The 22763-nt window shown below is 44.7% G+C and overlaps 1 protein-coding gene across 7 annotated transcripts in view; it reads left to right on the top strand.

Moving 5' to 3' along the window:
* TP63 (tumor protein p63) overlaps positions 1-22763 on the top strand; it is a 161911-nt gene that overhangs the window by 79081 nt on the left and 60067 nt on the right. Inside the window, exon 1 of one of the 7 annotated variants that reach the window (XM_061452160.1) lies at positions 1750-1827. The exons of 4 other annotated variants lie outside the window; for them this stretch is intronic. In XM_061452160.1, coding sequence (XP_061308144.1) covers positions 1816-1827 — 12 coding nt within the window. In that variant the 5' untranslated portion in view covers positions 1750-1815. Of the gene's footprint in view, positions 1-1749; positions 1828-12814; positions 12950-17628; positions 17757-22763 lie in introns of those variants that run through there. 2 more of the 7 variants (XM_061452159.1, XM_061452162.1) reach the window with 2 other exon arrangements.

Genomic DNA, 22763 nt, shown 5'->3' with positions numbered 1-22763 from the left:
GCTGATGGGCTAACTGGAAGCTCTTGTTCAGAGTCTTTTTCCTATCTGTGGTGCAGTGAAACATGAATGGAAAATCCCTTCCTCTTGCTCTCTCTGAGCATGGCTGAAGTGAGCCCTGGGGCTAGGAGAGGAGGGCAGGCAACTTTTGCTATGCAATTACCTCTTGCTTATGGTAGGTTTGATCCCAGCCTTGCAGGAGGTATTTCTGGAAAGGCTGAGCTGCCAGGTGACTTCTTTAAAAAGGGTTTTTCACTGACATGACAAGCTGAAGGGGGGAGCAGGGAAATTCCATCCCATCCTCACCCTTACTGTAAGGCAGTGGCTCAGAGTACATTAAAGTATGTACATTAATAAATGTTTCAGTTTGTCTTCGGTGGAAGACAGCACCTTCACTCAGTTGAATGCTGGACAAAAGCCTTTACAAAGCAAAATATGCACTGCAAACCTGTGCAAACAGCCCGTCTTTTAAAATGAGGAAAGCTCTTTTTACTCCCCTTACCACCACCACCACCTCCCTATAAATTTGCAAACATCCCTGACGGGTGACAACTCCCCCTTGCAGAGAAGTCCGTGTTTGCTTTGCTGTTTCTGGGGCTCGCAGCCGCTGCAGCTTGCATTGGCAGAGAATGTGTAGCCTGGGGCAAGGTGTTTGCTTTAATCTGAAATACCTTACAACCCTCTTCCCCTGCAGCTTCTCTTTTCCTTTGGATAGCTTCAGGGCAAGAGCTCCCTTTCCACCTGTCTCTCCTGTAACCCCAGTCATGTCACTTCTAAGCACGAGGTGCTGCATGCAGCTGATCGCAGTTAGAGTTGAAGAGGGCAGATAAACACAAAGGAATGCAGCAGAAACAGAGGGGCCCTGGAAGATCACAGTGAGATCAAGGCAGAGAGCTTTTTATTATCAAAATTGTCTTGGGAAAAGAGCAAGGACAGCTTTTCTCTATAATGTACCACCATGTGAGACTGAAATAGGTGCAAAGCAATTAGGACTGGTTTATTTAAAGCAATTGTCCTTAAAAGGACTTCAAGGCAATCTCTGTCAGCCTTTAAAATAAGCTTTGCACCTTCTTCCAACTTATGGCTGGAAAATTAAGCTTTTAGACTTGAAAGATGTCCACCCTTGATTCCAAGAGTTGTGTTGGTGAGAGAGCTACTATTTCTTTATTATTTCATTTTTAGTAGGGTACAGCTGTTTGTTCACAGCAGAGCTGGCAGTGGGGAAGGAGCTACAGTGCTCAGAGCAGTACCTGAAGATTTTGTCCCACTGGTGGGCTGGAAACTGAGCATAAGTCCAGCCTTGCTGAACCCATCGGTTGTGTTTGTTGCCTTGAAAATACAACTATCTGGAAAAAGCTGGAAAAGAAGGTTGGGTGACAAGGAAACACCTCGTCTGAGTTACAGCTTTGGCTCGTGCTGAGCCAAGACTTTACAGTTCTTACACTCTTGTTTGTAAGGAAGAAATATTCTTCCTGTGCCCCATATAAGAAAGATGTAAGGGTGCTGATCACCATTTTCTACCTTGGGATGAAAAGACCTAAATGGGACAGGAAGAGGGTTTGTGGGTCTGGTGTGACATTAGACAGTCAGCAACTCCCCAGCTGTGTGCCTTGTGACTGGCTCTTTCACAATGTCCTGGGACATCTGTGAGGCTGATGGCTGTGCCCCTTCCTCTCCCATGGCGTTGATCACAGCCAGGCTGGGAAATCCCAGCATAGATCTGCCTTTTTGCATAACTAGAGTGAGGGGCTGGTGGTCCTTGTGGGTGCAGAGAGCATTTAGTCTCTGCCATGGCCCTGGCGTGGGAAGGAGCTGCAGATGGCCAGGAAGGTAAGTTGAATGTCTATTCCTGTGGACCTCTCTGTATTTGCTAGACCAACCAAAAGGGTGGTCCCTAGCCTATTCCCTGACGAAGGATGTAGCCAGCAACCATGGGTGTTATAGGAGTTTCTTTGGTTTGATTTGGCTTTTTTTTCCTGACTGACTAAATACCATGGAACTACAGGGAGGAGCAGTCTGGAGACATCTCTAGAAATGAGCTGTATGTTGGTGTAATAACCCCTGCATTGCCCTGGAGGCCCTCTCTGTGTGCTGTCAGCCTGTCATACCAGGTGCAAAATTCTTTTCCTTCACCATCTCCCAGAAGTCCTTAAAATTGCTCACTAATGTTAAGAGATGCTAGTTTGGACCCAAACAAACCTTGTTTGGGCTAAGGACTTTATCAGGCAGCATGCTGATAAAAGCATTATTTGAGGGGTTTGCAGAGTCTAGAAGTCTTCTGCCACCATCCTAGAAGCATGTCCAGGGCACTGGCGACCTTGCTGGTGGGAGCAAGAGTGCTGTCCTCAGTGATGGAGCAGCTCATCCCCCTCCCCCTGTACATATCTTCCTTTCATGCCCCTGAGCAAGCCGTCCTCCCACAGCCCCTTGCCTAACCAGTTCAGTGGAATGCCTTTTCCCCAGACAGTCAGTGTGGTCAGTGTTTTCTTAACCTGGATCCTTCCCTCCCCATAAAAGGCAGATAGAATTCCTTGCCCTTTTTTTGGGGGGGTTTGAGTCTTCAGCTTTGTTGGCTGTGGATGTCCCAAGCCTGGTTTCATATTTTCAAAAGTGAGAGCCTCAGCTCTGTAACTTCACTGTTCTCCTTTATACACAAAGATGGAGGTAAAAACAGGCTGTAGGGAGAGACTGGATGTGGCCCATCTAGGACCTGAAGGTGTTGAGGCTCTCCACTTCAGCTCTCACACTAATGAGTTGGTATTTGATACTTCCTAATGGAAAGAAACCTTTCCCAGTTTTAACGTGCTGTAGGCCCGTGGAAGAGCTACTCCAGCCAACCTGCACAGAATACATTCGCCATGCTGCAGTGCAGTGAGCTAGAGAGGAGTGAGACTGAGGACTCTGCAGAGCTACCTTGTCCCAAAGTGGCTGCAGCTCTCTGCATATTCTTAGCCTTCACATCATGTAAATCAGCTCAACAGTTCATTTAGTGGTCATACACTGAATTCCTGGGTCCCTGGGAGCCCATCACATGGGAATTGTGGTCAGGATCAGGTGTGCAATAATATGATGGACAGGCATAAGAAAACCCAACCCACTGTCCAGAAGGATGTCTATTGAGCCCAATCCAATGCTTTAACAGAGATCAGAGCCTGCACTTCAGTATTAATTTTAGTTGCTTTCTTGGAAGTGTTTTTCTGGGTCAGGAGAAGTCCATTTGCTGCAAGGTGATGGTTGAAGAAACAGATGACAGCTGGTTAAGGGGTGGTGGGACTGCAGGGCAGGGAGGGCATCCCTGTGTACTGACAGCAGAGCAAGGAGTTGGTGTGGCATGTGTGGTGTGGTTGAGCAGTGCAGGAAGAGCGTCGTGATGCAGACTGACTATGGCTGGTGTGTGCTTCCCAGGTCTGTGGCAGGTGCCACAGCCCTGTGTTATGTTGGGAAATGGTTTTGCACCTGGAGGATAAGGACGATTTGATAAGTAGATATGGCAAAGTGGGTTGTGTGGCGTCTATTTCCATGTCTAAGTATTCCCAGCTTGACTGTAGAAAGGAAGGAAGGGCTCTGTACAGCCCAGGGATGTGATCAAAGCTTTTATTACTGTCTGGATTGTGCTTGAGAGAGTTTGTAGCTTGCCAAGTTTCTCTTCTTTGTGGGTATTTGTTCGTTCCAGAGTGTGCAAAGAAAGTTGAGATTATGCAAAGGCATTTCCATAATGAGCAAATGCATTATTCTGTTGGAAGTTTCCCTCCAGCGCCTCTCTTGTTTGCAGTTGAACTCATAAGCTCTCCTAATTTAGACTTGTCTTTGTAATTCTGCTGAATGTTTAATTTTCTGCAGCGTAGGTCTCTCCAAATGATCTAATCATCTCATTTAGGCTTGCAGATCTACATCCAGAAATGGTCAGTTCTTTCAAATAAAAGGTGCACTTAGAGAATGCGTTTGTACGTTGTTTAGCAAAAGTCTGAAGACTTCTCTCATTCTGTGCGTAGTAGGGCTCTAAAGACATATTTATGTTTCTTTAAAGTAATTTTTCACTAGCTCCCTTTCCTGTGCTGTTTTGCCCTAGCTGTGGCTGCAGACCAGGGCTGGCTAAATTTCTTTCTCTATCAACGCAGTCACTTGACAAGTATCTTTATACCAAATGTTTAATTTTTAATGCCAATTCCCTAAATTCTCAGTAGTACTGGAAGACAACAAACGGGTGTTCTGGGTGCTATGCTATATAAGCGTGTATAAGATTCCTTTAAATATTTCTGCCCTTTCAAGTATCTTGCTTTGCATTCATCTTGTAAGGAATAAATTAATTTTAAGCTGAAAATCACAGACTCTTCTGGAAGAGAGCAATGTGTGAGATGGGGTGCTTTGTGTTCATTCTGGCCTGGCTCCTCTGGAGGTCTGGCTTTAACTCCCCGACTCATATTGTTACTAGCACTTGAGGTGGAAGAGTGTTGCAATTGCGAGACCTGTCATCTGCCTACACGCAAATGCTTCCAAACAAAAGAAGCAGTTGCTTCAGAAGATGTCTTCCCCAAGCAGCTAGGCCTGCCTCCAAAGGCTTCCATGGTGCTGCACGTGCTCCTTGCTTAAGTATGGAGCAATAATGCATTAGCACTTATTTTACATCTTTAAAAGGTCTGCACAAACACTTAATTAAAAGGCATCTTGATCTTGTAGGCACTTTTGCCTCTGGAGCAAATTTATGCTGTCTGATGGGAACTTCACTCTATGTTTCTATCTAGATGATAGGAGCCCCTTCTTTTCTTTTTTTTTTTTTCTTTTCCCTCCTCCTCAAACTATAAGCATAATTCCCATATTTGTTGGGAACACTTTGATTGGGTTAGAGCCTGTAAGTGATAAACCCCTTGGGCAACTGGTGTTTCAGCAAGCCACGAAGCACATCTTGAATATCAATAGAAGTGGAGAGGCTATCCCAAAAATTTGCTTTCTTCTAGACTTTGTGGACTTCATTATTTTGTTCATTTTGAGCAAAACCCCAGCAAATGGGGTTTGGCGTTGGTTTGTTTTTTTTTTTTGTTTTTATTAAGCAAATTGATGGAAGAAGGAATATGAAGCCTTTTTCTCTTGTTAGCTAGCAGTAGGGTGACGAAATTGAGCTGCCCATATCCATCCAAATGAAAACTTTGCTGAGCTTTGTGGCACTCCACTTTGTGAGGTGAGATGGATGGAGAGTATCTTGCAGTGCTGTTGCAAGCTGCAGTGCTGTCTGTGCCAGGAGAGGGGCCAGGCACATGGGACATTTCCTTTTGTGCTAAGACAAACCTGGAGCACAGCCCTGGGAGCATCCGCTCTCCTTCCTTGCCCAACACAGCCAAAGCAAATGTGCTGCAGTGAGCTGTGTGGTGTAGCTTTTGTTTTTAAAGTCCTCTCTTGCATTAATTGGGATTCTTGCTTTGAAGAAAGTCTTATGCACCCAAAGTCTCACTATATATGTTGCTTTGTGGTTCTGCCCACAGTCCTGTTAATGACTATTATTTTTCCTCCAGTATTTCAAGAGGAGACTTTAAAGTAATATTTTCTTCTCAATGTCTCTACCATCTGCTTTCCATGTCACTGTTACTGATTTGATAGCATTGAAATTGATGAGGGGGTGAATTGTCAGGCAGTCACAGAAAATTAAATCAGTCTCTGTGAAGTGTAGATTAAGGAGTGGTTTGTGGTCTATGTTAGTTTGCTTACTGCTGAATGAACTCTTTGCTAATCAGTGTCTGAATTTTCAGAAATTAATGAAAGATCAAAGGAGTTTTCAGTAACAAATGTAACTGTCACTCTAAAAGCATGTCACTCTAAAAGCACCATATCTCCAGGCTGCTTAAAAAGAAAGCAAAGAAAAAGATACCTTAAAGCAGTCTTCTCTTTGAGGGCATGGATGGGTACAGTGGACCTCATGGTGATGTCCAGGCTAGACTAAAATTAATCAAGTCAGAAACTAAAGTGTTTGATCTTCTGGGGAAGGTCTCTGGCCACATAACTGAACCCTACGGCTGTTCACTCTATGGTGGTCATTGGATATGGTGGTGGGCTGAGGGTACCCAGATGAAGACCAACACTGTAAAATGCAACACTTCTGCATAGGAAACAAGGAACAAAGAGGATCCTTGGTTGCACTGGGTTATACCTTGTGGTCCAGCACATCAGGGCAACATAGGATAATGGCTATGTGCTCATGTGAGAAGCTCATGTGCGAAGCTCACACGAGGAGCCATCAGTTGCAGGGTCAGGGTTTAACCAGAGGTTTGAGAGACTGTTCTCAAATTATTGCAAATGGGTAACTTTTAAAAAAAAAATATTGGATTATTGTACAAGGTGGGAGGGATTTGGCAGCATAACAGAGGCTGGCTAGAAAGAGCTGCTGTGATTGTGCATTTATGAACGGTTGTGCATTTCCTGAGAGCAATCTGTAGTTTATACAAGATAAGGGAAGAACAGCACTTTCCCCTCAACTGCTTATGCAAGAACAATCCTAGTCTGTCAACAGTTGCTCCTCTCTCATAATTAAAAACAAAGACTCTAATCTGTCAGTATCTCCTGTTTTTCCCTTTGCCTGCCTGGAACAATCTGTCTCTGGGATGCAGGTTTGTGCCATGACCCTGTCCCACCTCTAGCTGGAGGGATGAGGCTGTTCGTGCTGCTCAGGAGCAATTTTTGTAATTTTCTTATGTAATTTCTTCTCCCTTACTTTTACAAGTATCGGGGGTGGGGATAGGGAAGTGGATGGAGTGGGGACAGCAGTGGCACAGGTCAAGCATGCCGTGCTCCAAGACCCTAATCGGGAAAAAACTCAGTTTGAATGTCGAGGGTTGTTACTCCAACAAAAGAGCTGTTGATAGCAGAGGCCTGAACCCCTAAGATCCCCTGGTCATTTCTCCATGCACCAGTGTCTGCTGACCCATGGTTTTGCAGTCATCAGTGCAGAATTGTCTGCTCAAGTGTCTGCTGACCTCTGGTTTTGCAGGTTTATCAGTTGCCTTGCAAAGATCTGTGTACAGATAGTTGGTTCCTTTTATCTCTAAGCTTTTTTAGTAAAAGCAACTGTTTTAAAGAGTCACTAGTGTACATAAAAGTCGAAAAATTGTGTAAAATGAGCAGCAGGAATAAACAGACAACACTTTCTGATAAATCACCTGTATGCTCTGTGCCCATCCTGTCTTATGGTAAATGTGGGAAGTGTTGCCACTTGGGTGGAAATGACTCCCTTGATGGGGCTGGAGGGAGTTCGGTTGTGAAGATGGCAGGGAAGGTGTGGAGACCTTGCATCACCTTGGCTGGAGAGCTGGATCTCTTCAGCAGAGTGTTTTGCTCTCTTAATAAACGGAACTCTGCAGCTGAAGGGCAGAGTCCTCAGGGACTGTGTGTGCCCTTCCTAAACCAATATTGCACTGTGGTTGTGAAGGGAACTGGTTTTCTTTCACAATTCCTTTCCACCTTCCCTCTCCCTGCTTATAACCCCTTATAGCGTTATCTCCTGACATGATGCCATTAACTCTCTAATTAGCCCTAGGGGTGTTCTGGGGGAGATAACGAGACTGTAAGAGCTCAAATAAGCAGCGTGCGCAGATGTTTACCCAGGGTCGGAGGGCAGGGCTGTTGTGACAGACGATTGCCTTGGGGAGAGCATGCTCCCTGGGGAGAAGGAGAAGCCGACCTGTGCGGTGGGCAGAGCGGGGCTCTCCTGCCCTTGGCGAATCCATCTGTTTACCCTGCACTTTCAAAATGGGGGAGGGGGCGCGGGGCTCGAGTAATGTAATTTGAGTTCCTTGGAAGAAGGGATTGATCCTCAGTATCAAGCAGTTGCAGCAAGGGCATGATTCTGCCTTGACGTTTCAGACACTTGAGTGCTTTCCAAAGGAAGTTCTGGGCATCACACCTACCCCGAGCCAGTGGTGGAGAAGCCCGGAGGGCACTGAATCTGTGCTCGCGGATGCAGCAGAGCAGTTAGCTCTGTGGGAGCTGGGGTGCCCGTTCCTCTGTTGCATAGGGATGATCTGCATTTCCCATGCAGTGCATGGAGCAGCCTGCCCAGGGTGCGCAGAAGGCTGTATCCAGTCAGCAGCTGGCAGGATGCTGCCTTCCAGCAGCATCTCTTTTTTAGTTTATCTTGCCGTATATGATTTTTTTTTTTTAAGGGGGAAGTCCCTGTTTCAGTATGAGCTGGGCTCTTTCACCTCTTCCCTATGGTTTGAGCAGTGAAGACCAGCTTTGCCTGAGTTTTTGAGAAGGGAGGGTGACTTTTGTGTTTTTTGAAAGCATTTTTTACTTGCTCTCGAGCCTGGTTACCTGTTACTGCAGTCTATCACATCTGTTCCTGTGAAGTCTTCACTGGAGAGACTCCCAAAGCCAGTTGGCAGAGGCTTGTTTTCTGAGCGTTCAGCAGTTATTCAGATGTAACAAACAAAAAAAAAAAACCAAAACCAAACCCAAACCAAGCCCCACATTCTATTTTTTTCCCTCCTCCTTCTGTTATCTCAGTCCTAATTTGTAAACATGTCTGAATGAATGTCACACTCCGTGGTGACGCGGTTCATCCAGATGCTATTTTTGTAAGAGTGGAGAGGTCTGAGCAGACGATTTTATTTCTTTGATCTGCAGGAAATTCTGCATGAGCCTCCCAACAAGTGGGCGGGTGCATGCGCGCACACGGCCCTTCTATAGAAATTACACAATGCCCAATTAACAGTACAGTTGGGGCAATGACATTTTTAATCATCATGAGTTAGCGCACTTGCCTTGCATCCAGGAAGGGTTACTGAGAACTTGTGAGGTACCAGTGAGGGAGGCTGGGACGAGCTGTAGCAGCATGGGGAAAATGCATTCAAACAAAGAACCTGAATCAGCAGTTTGACTGGGCTGGTGCCTCATTTTGGAAACCTAGGGGTCTTGTTTGTGTATTACTGCATTCTTCAGCATACCAGCAGGAGTCACAAAGTGTTGCCAGAAGCTTTCGAGAATATCTGAGTCAGACCTGAGAGGGTTGCTGCTGAAACTTTCAAACCTAACTGGCAATTATTATTTTTACTTCAGTATTGGAGGTAAATTGTCTTAAAGAGGTTTCCTTTCCTGAGGCTGAGCTGCTCTGCTTCGATTCAGTCTAACTGAACACCAGAAATGTGAAGTGCCAGGCTTTGCACAGCTCCTGATGCTTTGGGTTGATTTATTTATTTTCTAGTTTGTTCTTTTCCTGTTCGGAGTGAGGGAGAGCTAGTTGGGCTAGAACAGAGTTAAACTTGTTCATCTGGCCTCAATAAAAAGTAATTAATTTTTACATGTGAGAGGGTCTTTGCCTGAATCTGTTTACTTTCTCTGACTGGGCTAATTGGTATAACAAGGTATAATCTGTTTGCAAAGATTGTCTTGCCATGACTTTCAGCCATCACAGTTGCAACAGGATTGGTGCTGGTGTTTCCCTTGGAGACCTGTCCAGAAGGCTCAGATGAATAATAACTGTCACTGTCTCATTGCTGAGAAGTGAGTGTTCAGTTTGAGGAGGTGGGGGTCCCTTTGGTATTGTTACTCAGTCATTCAAGAATGCATTATTTCAGGGAGTCAAGTTTTCATCTGAAAGCCTCTAATGATGCTACCTCACTGCCATTAGGTTGTTGGACACTCATCTGTGGGAAATTTTGGGCATCTGCAAAAGGAGAGAATCAAATGAGACTCCAGGAACTTTTCTTTCTTATGTAAAGCAGAAAGGCAAGTGATCAAGCCTCTTACTCTTTTCTTGCACCATCAGTGCCAATGTGAAAATTCAGGGCATGACATCAGCACATGGAATGGGGGGAAGCATCTTATGAAGGGGGTGCATTTAAGTCTGAAGCCAGTGAAAGAAATTTTACAGCCCTGCCGTGATGAGAGGGTACACTTGTGCCTATACTGTAGCAGCATTGGTGGGTGCAGTGTCTTGTGTGTGCTCTATTATCTCCTGTCACCCCTGGTAGGGTGGTGGTGGCCTCCTTTGTGTCACTTGTGAATGACTGATTTGCAAAAAGACTCTCTTCCAGCATTCACTTCAAGATGACCGCACAGGCTAATGCCTCTAAAACACTGAGCCAGGTCAGGGCTGTGTGTACAGAGGGCAGAGATTTGTGCTGACGTGTCAGTTTATTCATGCTGTATACGCTTCTCCTCATGTTTGACATGCAGATCTCTTTGGATAAACTTCCACATATCTCTGTGTATCTGGGTGTTGCTTCACCCACAACCACCTCCAGCCACCTGTGGGACAGAAGATGGCTGCTACCTATCACAACAGTGCTATATAAATGACTTGGAAAAGGGGGATCTTCTGAGCTTCATAGCACAGCTAACGAAAGAGGTTTTTGCAATGACTAGCTGGGGTTGGGGCATCTATGTATGTACCTTCTCCTCCTCATTCCTTCCCCTCCATAGCTTTTGATCTCATGGGCCAGTATCAAAAACCTGAGAGAAATCTGGAGTCAAAATGATCCTCTGAGCACAGCATATTTTCCTCACTATTAGACAACAGAAAACCTACAGGTGATTTCCAGCTCCATGCAAACTTTTCAGTGGTGCTGCAAAGTTTGGCAGTTGGTACTGTGGCTGCTCCCAGTAAACCTTGCCTGTATCTCCAGATTAGTGCCTGTGTGGCTTTTTGGCTTGTACCCATCTTGGGTGAGATCAGGTAAGCATGCAGCCTTACCTTATTTCACCCTAGGCTCACCCAAAGCATAGCCTCTGGTGTTAGGTGGTGGCAGAGAAGATGGAGAGGAGGGGAAGGGTCTGAAGCAGTGGCCTACTGAGTTGCTGTGATGTAGGAAACCTGCTATGTGCTCACCATGCTTTTGCTGGTAGTTCAGGAATGCTGAAGGTGTGTGTGGCCCTGACCCAAGCTGGGATGTTGCTGGTGGTGGTAGGTAGGTTTCTATCTGGGCTGGGGAGGGCTCAGTATTCGTCTCTGAAGCCTGTTCTTTGAAGCACCTCCTTGCATAGTCCTCAGTGAGAAGGCATTCGGAAGGTGCACTGGGAAAGCTTGCAACCTTTTACTCTTGTGCCCAGCAGTGCTTTGCTGAGCTGTGCTTGCAGTGTTAGAGCTAAATGAGATATCTACCCTGCTTCTCATGGCGAAGAGCTGTTGCAGAGTAGAGAGGGCACTGCAGTTGTGCTGCTCTGTGCTTGTGCTTGTGTTGGTTCCTGCCTGGATGGTTTTGCCCCATTTTATCAGAGGCAATCTTTTGCCTGTTTCCAGCCTGGTGTGAGCTTGCAGTGTTCTTTAATTCACAGATTGGTAAGAAGTCAGTGATGGCTTCTGCTGCCGTTGTGCTGAAGAAGGCAGCCTAGAGAGCCGTTAGCACCCTAAGCAGCACAGCCCACTTACCTTCATCTTCCGGTGAACCTGGAGTCCCCTCCCTTTTGTGCCCGGAAAGTTGGGGTTAAATGATGCCCAAAGGCAAGGGAGTCAGCGTGGCAGGAGCAGTAGCAGCTCCAGGGCAGAGGCTCAGTTGCAGAAGTGTTGAAGCCACGGGTGGGTTTCAGCCCTGACCGGAACCCCTCTCCCCCCCCTGCAAAGCACCTGTGGGTCAGTTGCTCACTAACCGCGGCGGGAGGTTTGGTGTTGACTGTGAGCGCTTGCAGTTCATGGGGGTGCTCAGCAGCTAGGCACCGGTCTGCCTGACGACAGGTCCTCAAATAAAAGTCTGAAGCGTTGTCATTAGGCTGGGAGGGCAGGCGGCTATGCTCTGATCTGGATGTTTTGTTTCCTCTCTTCCCCCCACCCCTTAAAAGGTGTTTTGTTTCCCCTTGCTCGATGGCGCTTACCCTGCTCTTTGGGAGCAGGCGAAAACGAGCCGGCTTTTGTTCTCGCCGTGCATCTCGCTCGCTCAGTGGGATGGCGGTGGACCCTTTCCAGTGGGGCGGTTCAGAGCGGCTCATGGTGAGCCAGCTCTGCTCTGAGAGGGCGGCCGGTGCTGGCACAGCCCAGACCTTGCACTGCCGGCACGGTCCGGGCATCTCTGCCGGGACAGTGTGGAGGATCTTGTCTGCTCATTCAGAGTAAAATCACAGTGAGGCCATTCTGTTCTGCCTGTCTGCTCATTCTGTTCTCCCACAGGTCGAGTCTCGGCTAAGTCCTTCTCCTATCTTTCAGTTTGCTATGGGCACAGAGTCCAGGTAGTTTTTACTGAGCAATACTGAACAACTCTTCCCATATATTAATTAAAAATTGTGAGTCCTTTTGGATCAGTTGCCTTTTTCCCTTTTTTTTTTTGTTTTGTTTGGTTTTTGCTTTTTTTTTTTTAAATGCTGCAGCAGCTAGAGACTCGGGTGTGTCACTGCGCTGCCCTTCTCAAGCATTGCATCTTACTCCTGTCCCGAACACTTTGGGTTTTGGTAGCGGCAAAGTCCATGCATGAAAACAAACCAAACCCTGGAGTCTTCTCAGAAAATAAGTAAGTTGGAAGTTTCTTGAAGCGACTCCTTTGGAGCAACTCCATGGCTGTCTTTTGAGTTCCCAAATTCGTAGAAAAGTGACAAGGGAAAGTTATAGTTTCTTTTCTCTCTCTTTTTCCTTCTTTTACTTTTTTTTGGTGTGTCATTTCCCCCCCCCCCCTTCCCTTCCCTTCGCTTTTTAGAGATTGGTGATAAGGAATTCTAACTACTTAATGAGCTGGGAGAGGCCTCTCTCCATTGGAGTGGAGGACTCCAGGTGGCACTTTGACAGATTGGACAGGTAAAGCAGGAGAGCCCCACCTCCTCCTCCTTGCCTATAGTTAGGTATATAAGAGAAACTTCAATTATGCGGAGAGGCACACTCTGAGTCCTGTTATCTTCCAAGTAGCATCACATATTTTTAGGGTCTTCTAGGGGGTGGGAGGTGTTTGTCAAAATCCTGGAGCCAGAAGAAAGAACAGCAGCATTGATCAATTTGACTGCTAACATGTTGTACCTGGAAAACAATGCCCAGTCCCAGTATAGCGAGGTAAGGATTCTAGGTTTGCGTTATGATATCTTCACTATATTTTTGTGGTTGGTGAATTTGTGCGATTTCTTCACCCCTGTAGCCCTGAAGTTAGGTGTGGAATACACACTTGCTTTTCTGAAACTTTCACACTTTACAATGTGAAGTGGAGTTTGCTGGGCTAGGTACCTGTATGAGAGTGATCTTTCACATTTGGGACAGTGAATTTGTTTTGGGAAGCTTGATGAGCCAAATAATTCTCTTCACTGGAGGAGCAAGACTAAACAGTCACTTACGGGCAGAGCATACAGATAGTGTTCCCCTAGCAGTCAGAACAGTATCTGTGATGACAGCATAGTTCATTTACTGCTCTTTTATTGTTAAAATTGCTGCTCGTGGTTTAAAGTGGATGGTATATAGGAAATAACAAAAAAAAAAAGCATTATAAATCCTTCTTAGATTATCTTTTTAAGTAAAATAAGACGCAAACCAAGGTTCTCTGCTGCAAATGTTGCATTAGCTTCCACACCAATAACTGTTTTACTCAGTGCTGTTAATGCTTTGCCAGCGAGATTTTATATAGGGTTTTGTCTAAACATATATTGTATGAGGATGGATGTGTGTACAATGGATGCATTTTGCTTTCCACTGCTCTTTGCACTGCATGGGCACCCGTGGAAGGCAAACTGCAGTTGCAGCTTTGATTTTGTTTTTTTTCTTTGTGAGGGTTTTGTTTTTCTTGTTTAACTGTCTTTAACCTGCTGGGTTGATGCATTGTAAGGTGACAGTGGAGAGAATTGCCACACACTGTGCAAATCTTTGAGGAAGTTACCTGGGGTTGAGAGAGATCTAACAACAATATTGGTTTACATTCCAGTGGAGACAGCAGCTGTGTTGACACTCGTCAGAATGGCAATGCAGCAAAAGCTCCCCTGTGTGAATGTGATTGCACGCGCGTGTGTGTAGTCCTGGTCAGAATGCTTCAAGTGGGGGCATAGAGTGTGAGACCCAAAGCATACAGGAGCTCAGCCACATGGAAAAGAAAACAAAATAGGAATTGCAGGGCCGAAAGCCTGGCTAGGTGATGTGGTAGCTGGTGAGAAAAAGCCTGTTAAAAGTACACTTGGGGCTTGCACGCCTGGGATCACAGGTTTGCAGTTTGGGGAGAGCATGGGATAAACTGAAACCATTGTGCTTTCCCTGTCCCCTTCTGCAGAGAGTACAAACTCCCAGTGTATATATGGTCCCTTGCTGTTTCTGCTGTATGGAAGACTCAAATTGGCTGCTCCTTTTCTATTTTTTTAACTCGTGGTTAATTATAAACTCTTAAATGTGGAGAGAGCACTTCTTGGAGTGTTTGCTTGGCGTTATTTGTCTGCTGCTATCTGATCAACTTTCACTGAATAGCAGCGGTGGGGCTGTGGAGTCCTATGGTTGACTTGCTGGGCTCATCTGTCAGAAGCGATGTGTTCAGGAGCATTCTCGCTCCACTTAAATGCCGCTCATCACTGTTGCTGTCGGAGGAGGGTTTTTAAAAGGCTTTAACTCTGATTTTAACCCTCCCCAGGCCTCTTTTCACATCCTGGATTTGAACATGGTGCACCAACTTTGTTCACCCAGTGAAGTGTTTGTTGTATGCTGGGGAAGAAAAACTCAACGTTGACTTGGCTTTATTTCTGAGGAAGAGCAACCATTCTAATGACTCGTCTCAAAAGAGGGAGACTTGTTATTGCTCAATTAAAATATATTGGTGATGATGAACCTCACCCATTCTAAGCCTGAAAACAAGATGTAGGCTTTGGCATGGTTTCCTTAAAAAAGAAAAAAAAAATAAAAATAAGTAAAAGCCTCAGTGTGGAAATAGAAGTAGCAATTTGTTGCATCTGGTGCTTGCTGGAATTTAGATCTTTGGAGCTGTTACTGGACTGGGCAGATGGGACCCATAGCAAACCATTAAAAACTTGGTGTAGACTGTAGTTTGGGTTTAAAAACAGACAAAATAACTTAAGTACTTTTTAAGTTCCTGGAATCAAGTTTTAATATTGAGAGCAGGGAGTCCCTTCCTACCTGAAACCCATGTGTTGGGTGCTTTGCCCAGCCACCTCGGGATGCTCACTGCCTGCTTGCAAATGCTGAGCTCTACCCTTTGCACCCAGTGGTGGTACAGTGTGTTCCACCCTGCAGCCTGGGAACCAGCCCTTGTGCAAGCCCCTGTGCAGGCTGCAGGGTCAGGGTGGTGAGCTTGCACCATCACCTACAGCGCCCATGCCCGCAAGCACTGTGCCGGCTGCCATGGTGAGATGACGAGTTCTTCCCAAATGGGCAAAATCTGGTTGAGAAAAAGCTGTGAAAGGGGAGAAGGGTGTTGAAGTGAATCACAGCCCTGAAAGGCTGGAGGTGGAACCTGCCCCAACCACTTTTCCACATTAACCTAACCCTGCATTTGATCTGGGTTGACTATAAGAACAACTAAGCTCTTTGTTGGCAGAGCATTGGACTTGATGACCCTGGAGATCCATTCCTGTGTGTTTATGAGTAGGAGATGTGAAAAGGAGAGAGGCACTGAGGTGGTTATAATGGAGTGATGAGGTACTGATGAACAGAGCCCTTTGGATCTCATTGTGTCTTCCTATCTCATCTCCATACCTGGAATTTTAGGTGTGCACAAATGGTTGTGGAGGAGCACGCACAAAATTGGGTGCGAATTGGGTATCTGCAAATTTGTCCAGTCTTGTCCAAGTTTCCCGTGTGCTGGGAGGGGAGGATGCAAGAGATAGGTTCCATTTGCAGACTCTGGATTCTGCACTTTGGCTGAGATGCTGATGCAGAGTTTGGAGTGTTTGCTAAAATCAAATTAAAGCATTGCCAAAAGAATAAACACATCTTGTTCTAACACTGATAAGAAATGTGTGCCGTGACTTTGATTATATCCTTCAACCTTCTTAAAGATCTTCCTGCTCTTTGTAGGAGAGAGACAAATTAAGGAATCTCTTTCTGTTAAGATGTTTATCACAGTTTGGGGAGGGGAGTGCAGGAAAACTACTTTTGGACTAAAACATTTTGTGCTCTGCTTTATGGCTTTTTGGCAGCATTCCTTCACACTGGAAATTAAGAAAAACTGTATACAGATTGATGAAAATATCTTTGAGGTTTAGGATAGCCTGTTTAGAAAGGTGTGGGTTTGGTTATTTTTCTTTTCCCTCTTAGCTTTTACAATAATTCAAGTGTGTATTTGAGCTGTAGTGCCCTGGATGCGAGTCCTTCCTCTTTGCAGAGCAGATGTTTGTGTCTCTGGTGGTGGCCTGCAAGGATGTCTTGAGGGAGCTCGACCTCCTCAGTAAGAGGAAAATTTCTTGCATCTATCTTGAACATTGGTTCAGCAAACCTTAATTTAAGGTTAAGGAATCTGGGAATTGAGCTGTAGCTAATTTTTGAGCACCAGATTCATTAATATATAGTGAATGTGTGACAGGCTTATTATCATTGCTGTCAGCCTGGATTTGGCTGTGAAATACCAAAGAGGACAAAACCACAGCCACTCTAGTGCTGCTTTCCTCAGCTGTTTTTGGCCCATGGCATTGGTCACCCCAACTGCATTTGGCAAAGGCTCTTCTCCTCATGCCATCCTTTTTCTGTGGCCTTCAGCCAAACCTGGGGCAAAGGAAGAGGTCTCTGAGGAATGCTGCCTGGTCACTCCCCAGGAAAGCAGTCTCCCTTCCTCTAGTCTGGAGATACTAGGGAGAAAGGCTCATTGTGCCATACCCTCTACAACCCACAGCTCATCCTATCCCAGGATGAAAGCACTTGGAGAGATGCTATATGAAACCTAGTGAGTTTCTCAAGGTAGGTTTTGGCTAAACCTGACCCTTTTTCCTGGTTCTTCCTCCTCTTATTTGTGACAATGTCTCAGGATTATGCTGGCTTCTAGTAGGCCAATAAGTCCTGATCCTCATGAGGAAAACTCTCTGAGCTATACCAGTTTGAGGTATGAGTGCTGTGCCTTTCAGTGGCCTCTGTTGTTTGAAATGGTATCAACACCCTGCACGTTTGGACACAGTCTCTCTATTAGGAGCAAGAAATAGGGAGATACATTCAGGGTTGTGCTCCTTGACAGTGTTCAGCTGCAATTCCAGCTGTACTTATATGTATCCATCCTTTGCTTTGCTGTAATTGCATTTAAGGGGCTGAAGTTTTTTGTCATGTGACATCTTCTGTACAGGCTTGTGAGGCACGCGTCTTACTCTTGGGCTGCAACAGTCTTCTGCAAGGATTTAGAGGCCCTGTATGACCAAGTACCTTTTTCTGTGATATGTTTTAAAACTGCAGTTCATTTGCGAAGGTCTAACCTGAGATAGAAGAGCCAAAGGTTAGATATGCCTGTATCTGTTGTTTGAAAAGACTCGGGGTGCTACTGCCCTTTTTGTGTCTGCCAATGAAGAGATTGAAGTAGTCTAGAGAGATAAGCAATGGGAAGCTAAGACCTGCCTCTTGCCGTGTGCTCCCATTTCCCTCCCAACTTAAATAAGAGGGCCACTCTCGGGGAAAAACACAAGGAAGGGTAAGAGTTGAGTATGTTTCGGATGAGGGTCCAGCCACTTATTGGAGTGAGCTTGCTATGCATGGATAGTCATCTGTTGTTTCATAATAGGTTAACGAAAAATTCTGGTGATGTCAGTATTGACAGTAGCGGTAATCTGTCCCCCATGTTGAGCAGTGAATTGAGGATGTTACCAGGAGAAGTCCACCCCCTGCTTTAGATGGAGGAACTGGACCTTTGGCAGTCTAAGGCTGTGAGTGTAGCTCAGAAATAAGTGATTGTAACCTGCCTGTGAGTGGAAAGAATGAATGTGTCCTTTACAAAAATGAAACCTGATGAGGTTCTGCCCTTCTGCATAGCATTAACTTCTCAGTGTATAGTATGAAACACTTCTGCAGAAATCGGGATAGTTGGCCATGTGTAAAATGTCATAACTGCTCAGTAACACGTTTTGTAGTTTGCACAGTAATGCAATTACACTAAACAACATTGGAAATTGCATCTCCGTTTTACAATTTTCTGCACTTGGAATGAGGGTTAATAAGCAGTATGAAACTAGGGACAGGGGATCTTCTCAGTTGCTGGCAAATTGTTAGCTTGCCTCATTTGGCAAAAAACTAATGCTAGATATTTCTAGAATGAAAATGTTTTCACTGTGAAAGATGGAAGAGAGCTTCCATTGCAGTAGAGTGAGGATGTTTTACGTTTTGAACTGGTGGTTGTAACGGATCCATTTTTGTGTGCTGTAAAATGGTCTCAGTTGAGACAGGATGAAATTATCCATATACTTTCTGTTCAGGATTATCCCTTGTGGAAAACAAGAACTGCTGTTTTGACTGGTTATTTTTATCAGTCTGGTGGCTTGAATCTTCCACAGTATCACGAACACCTGAATTCTCAGATTTCTTCTGACACAGGCCCAGTTATGCTACCATTTAACTCCCTCGGGAGCTGTTATTCTTTCTTTTTACTTTGCTTTTTTTTAATAACAAAGTAATGGTTTTAAGTCAAGTGAAATTGCTTTTCTTTTCTCCCTGAGCGTAGAGAAACAACGGAAAGAAAATTTGTCTGCCTTGTATGTTTCAACCCATCTGACGGCAACCTTTTGGGTTGTGTCTGCCAAGCTACGCCTGGTGGAAGGGTTTATTTCCATCTGTGGCTCTGTTTTCTGTGAGACACAAACTTCACTAGCTCCATGAGGAAGACATGGCATCTGCAACAGGAAAGCTGTGGATATGGGATTTGAGAGGGTATAAATCGTGTGCTTTGCGCTTTCTATCCTCTGGAAGATGTTGGCTATAACTAGTGAAGAAACTACTTATTTCATTATCATGAAGGGCTGAATAAAAGTGGGTGTTGCCTGGCTCAAGGCAAATTTTAAATTCTATTTACAAAATGTTCCCACTAAAAAAAAAAATCTGGAAACGCTTCAGAAAGGAGCTCTTGCACCGATGGATTTGCGCTAGACACTGTTAAGCCCTGTTATTTTTCTGGCACTGCCTCCAACGCCTCTTGAGAATGTGCAGAGTAGGCAATAAAATGAATGCAACTCTTTTAAAGCAAGGTTGCATAAATCATCAGAAATGAGAGGAGCTTCTCATATACCATCATCAACACTCCATCTATCCTCTCCAGTGGAGAAATGAGCTCAAGCTCTTTGTTTGTGCCCCTTGGCTTGGATTAGTGTCAAGTCACTTTTGGTATCAAGTGGAATTAAGAGGAAAATCATTTCTCTCTAAGGGTGTTTAACCTCAAAGTTGTTTTATTGGTCGTTCGGTTTTTTACTTGCATGTGTTTCCTAGGCTCTCTGCTGTGTTGGTGCCATGATCACCTTGGATGGAGTCCCTTGATAACTAACCAAAGCCATGATCTTTAGAGTAGTATGTGAGCTTATCCATGGTTATGCATGTGGGTGAGTCTCTCCAAGTGAATAAACTTGCTGTTCTTCAAAAACTTCCTGGGTGTGTTTTGTTTTTTTTTTCCAGTTATAGTTTTAAATGATTTATGTGAAATATTCCAGTTTTCAGTCTCTGTGAAATATTCCAGTTTTCAGTCTCCCAAATGGAGCTTCCCATCCAAGGTTTGCTGTAGTGTGAGATGCTGTAACTGCTGGAGGGATTTAAGAACTGCTTTCCACTAGGGGCAAGCCATGGGCTAAATTAAAGCCTTAGTAGAGCAGCCCAGGCCAAACAATAGTTTGCAGGTTGTGATTTGGCTGTGAGCTACTAAGAAGGAAGTGCTGTGAAACATAGGGTGAACATATTTCTTAGAAACAAACTGGCTCCCAGGTGAGAGTCTCAACTCTTCTAAGGAAGAAACTATGAGAAGCTTTCAAGGTTTAGCATAGCTGCTTGCAGTTATCTTGAGCAAGGAGCAAATAGAGCAGCATGAGATTTAAGATAATTGGGGGTTTATATCTGTAAGGTTTCTAACACAAGGAGCAAAATCAGTAACAAATGACTGTTCAGGAAGTCTTGGACAAGGCACATGAAAGCTTTAGTTTATTGTCTTTGGCAAAGTAAACTTGAATCTTTTTTGGGAATTTGAATCTAAACTTCATGATTTTGTTCGAAATTACTGACCACTGTTACGAGCTCTGTCCACAAGCAAACAACAAACATGAGATGTGTGGTTTCTGGCTTTGTGGTTGTGTGGGGGGTTTTTTTTGTTGTTATTTTATTTGTACTATCTTTGAGCCATTTGGGAATTGATCCAAGAACAGTCAATGGTATCTTGTATTTTTTGCAAATCCCCTGACACTGCTATTTAACCTGAAGTCTTCATGGTACAACTAAAGGAGCAATGCTTTAACCAGGATGTGTGTGTTGGTATCTAGAATAGATAGCTCAAGGTGTGATGTATTTCTGGGCTTGTGCTCAGTTGTCTTCTCTGTTTGGAAGTGGACCCAAGTGGCAAGGCTGGGCATGCCTGAAAATTAATGCATTGATGGAAGCCCAGCAGCCTCTTGGGATTGATTCCAGAGTTTGGATCCGGATTAAAATTCCCCCCCAAGGATTTTGGGAAGTGGTATACAAGGGGACCTGGTGAAATTTGAGATGAGTCCAACTTCCTCATGATGGCAAGAAGATGAATGTTTTTACCAAGGGCAAGAGAGTGGGAGGAAACGCCCAGTTTAGGGAGGGAAGGGGAAATATTTTATGGTGGGGTAGTGTCTGGGAATGAAAGGGATGAATTGTGTCTCGGCAGATATGAATCTTTCTGTTTTAATTCACATCTAGGAAGTAAATACAGAGAATCTTGCCGAATCTTCTGGGAAGGGCCAGAGGGGAGGAGGTGCAGCGCTGAGCTTTTTGACTGCTACTGAGGCAGAAATCCCTGTGCTGAAGTCCAGCTGCATAAGGGACCTGATGCACAGGGATGGTGCATGATGCCTCAGGAGAGGAGGTGAACAGAACAATAGGAATAGGTGGATGCGCTCTCTAAGCCTGTAACCTTATAGGACTTAAGCATGCTGCCAGCAAAATTGTCAAGTCAGCAAGTGATCTCTGCTGCATGGGAAATGACTTATTTAGTAATTTTACTTGGTTTTGGGGAGGGGGGTTGTTTTTTAGGTAATGTCACAGTATTTTTGTTCATTACAAATACTTCTTGGGGGCGTGATTGCTGAAAGAAAAGAATAAAATTCTGACTGACTTCTCTGTAAAATTTGGATTCTGCAGATTTAAGTTGAATCCATGAGATCCTCAATAGCCTCTGCAAGCTTTTCCTGTGATTTCTTACTGCTGCTGTTTTACTCTGCGTTTTATCCATAGCATAAGACTTGACACTCTCAGGAGCACTGGTGGTGAATGACTAGAACTAAAGAGATGAGTGGATTTCCCTCCACCCTCTTTCAGCAGCAGATAAGTATGCAAGAAGTACATAAAAATGAAACTAGAACATGCACTGGCTGGGTGTGATCTAATATTTTTGCAACAGGAAACTACTACTTGAATATTAAGGTGGGAAAGCAGCTGAGATGAGCCTTTGTCAGTCCAGCTGAGCACCTCAAATGTAGATCTCTGAAGCTGTGCCCTATGTAAGTGACTGTGGCACCATGTGTTTTAATGTTTGTTGAAGTCAGCAATATTGGATGGGGAGGTACTGAAAAGTGGATTTGGTTATGCTGTTAGACACCAGAGGGCCCATATCAGAGAACCTTGTGGAAATCCTGGGTGTGGTAATGTGATATAGATGGTTGGAGAAAATATTCTTGATGGTTGTAAGTCTGATGGAGTGAAGTCACTGTGGAAGAACTACTGTTTTTACATGCACATGTGTCTAACACATACCCTCCCCATCTAGATATCAGCTTTTGGATCTGGTGTGTGCAGAGCCTGACATCTTTGGAAAATGCACATAACTCCTGCTCGTGTCTTAGAAGCAGGTTGCAGCAGTGGTGTGTAGCTGTGCTTCTGACATGCACCACAGAGGAAGGGTAGTTAGGGTGGTCTCTCAATTTCATGCATCCTTCTGTACTGAACCCCAACAGATCCTTGGGTGCAGGCAACACCAGCTTGATGCAGGTCAGGAGCTGTTTTAATACAAAAGAAAGTGTTGGAAGGCAAAGCCCTGCCTCCTTTCATTCTCTACAGTTGGGGCATAATCAGTTTGGCAGCCAGCCCTCTTGACTCCCCACTCAGTCTTGAAAGATCCTCAGTCTGCTGTTTGGTGTCTCAGGCTTTTGTGAGCATCATCCTGAAGTTTTCTCACCTGGTTTGGACAGATGGAATGGCCAAATAGAATAGAAAATGCAGTAGGTCTTCCTTTTAATCTATGGGGACTCTCATGCTGCAGTGTAACCCTTTTCCTTTACTTGCTCTAACTTGTTTTAATTTGCCCTTTGCCCTCCTATAATTCTTCTTACAAATTCTTATATTCCACAGTTACACCATGCTTCAAAGAGTGGGTGTGGGGGGTTTATGTGTGTGGCTTTTTTTCTTTTTTCCTTTTTTTCTTTTTTTTGTGTATGCTTAACTGCTTGACTTATTTAATTTGCAGATGATCTGGAGTCTGAATTTCTTGCTCTGACTAACATGCTACCTAAGTTGAGTATTTTACCTTGGTAAAACTAACTAGCTAGCTAACTTCAACTCCCGGTGCTATTCTGACCCTGATTATTGTCCTTGTGCCCTATGGCCATACTTTGGTGGTTACAGTGTCTGCAGCCTTTCATTGTTCATGACACACAGATATTCTGTCCAGCCTAATGCTGCCCTCTCAACACAATAAAATGTTGCATGTCTGAAATGACTGATAACCATCGATGGTTAGTGTCCAGTAAACAGGTCAAGAAAC

This window comes from Pezoporus flaviventris, unplaced genomic scaffold (genome assembly GCF_033815535.1).
Source record: "Pezoporus flaviventris isolate CSIRO_AGI_PZ_B2104156 unplaced genomic scaffold, CSIRO_AGI_Pfla_v1 ptg000013l, whole genome shotgun sequence".
NCBI lineage: Eukaryota > Metazoa > Chordata > Aves > Psittaciformes > Psittacidae > Pezoporus > Pezoporus flaviventris.
This window is presented reverse-complemented; position numbering and strand designations above follow the sequence as displayed.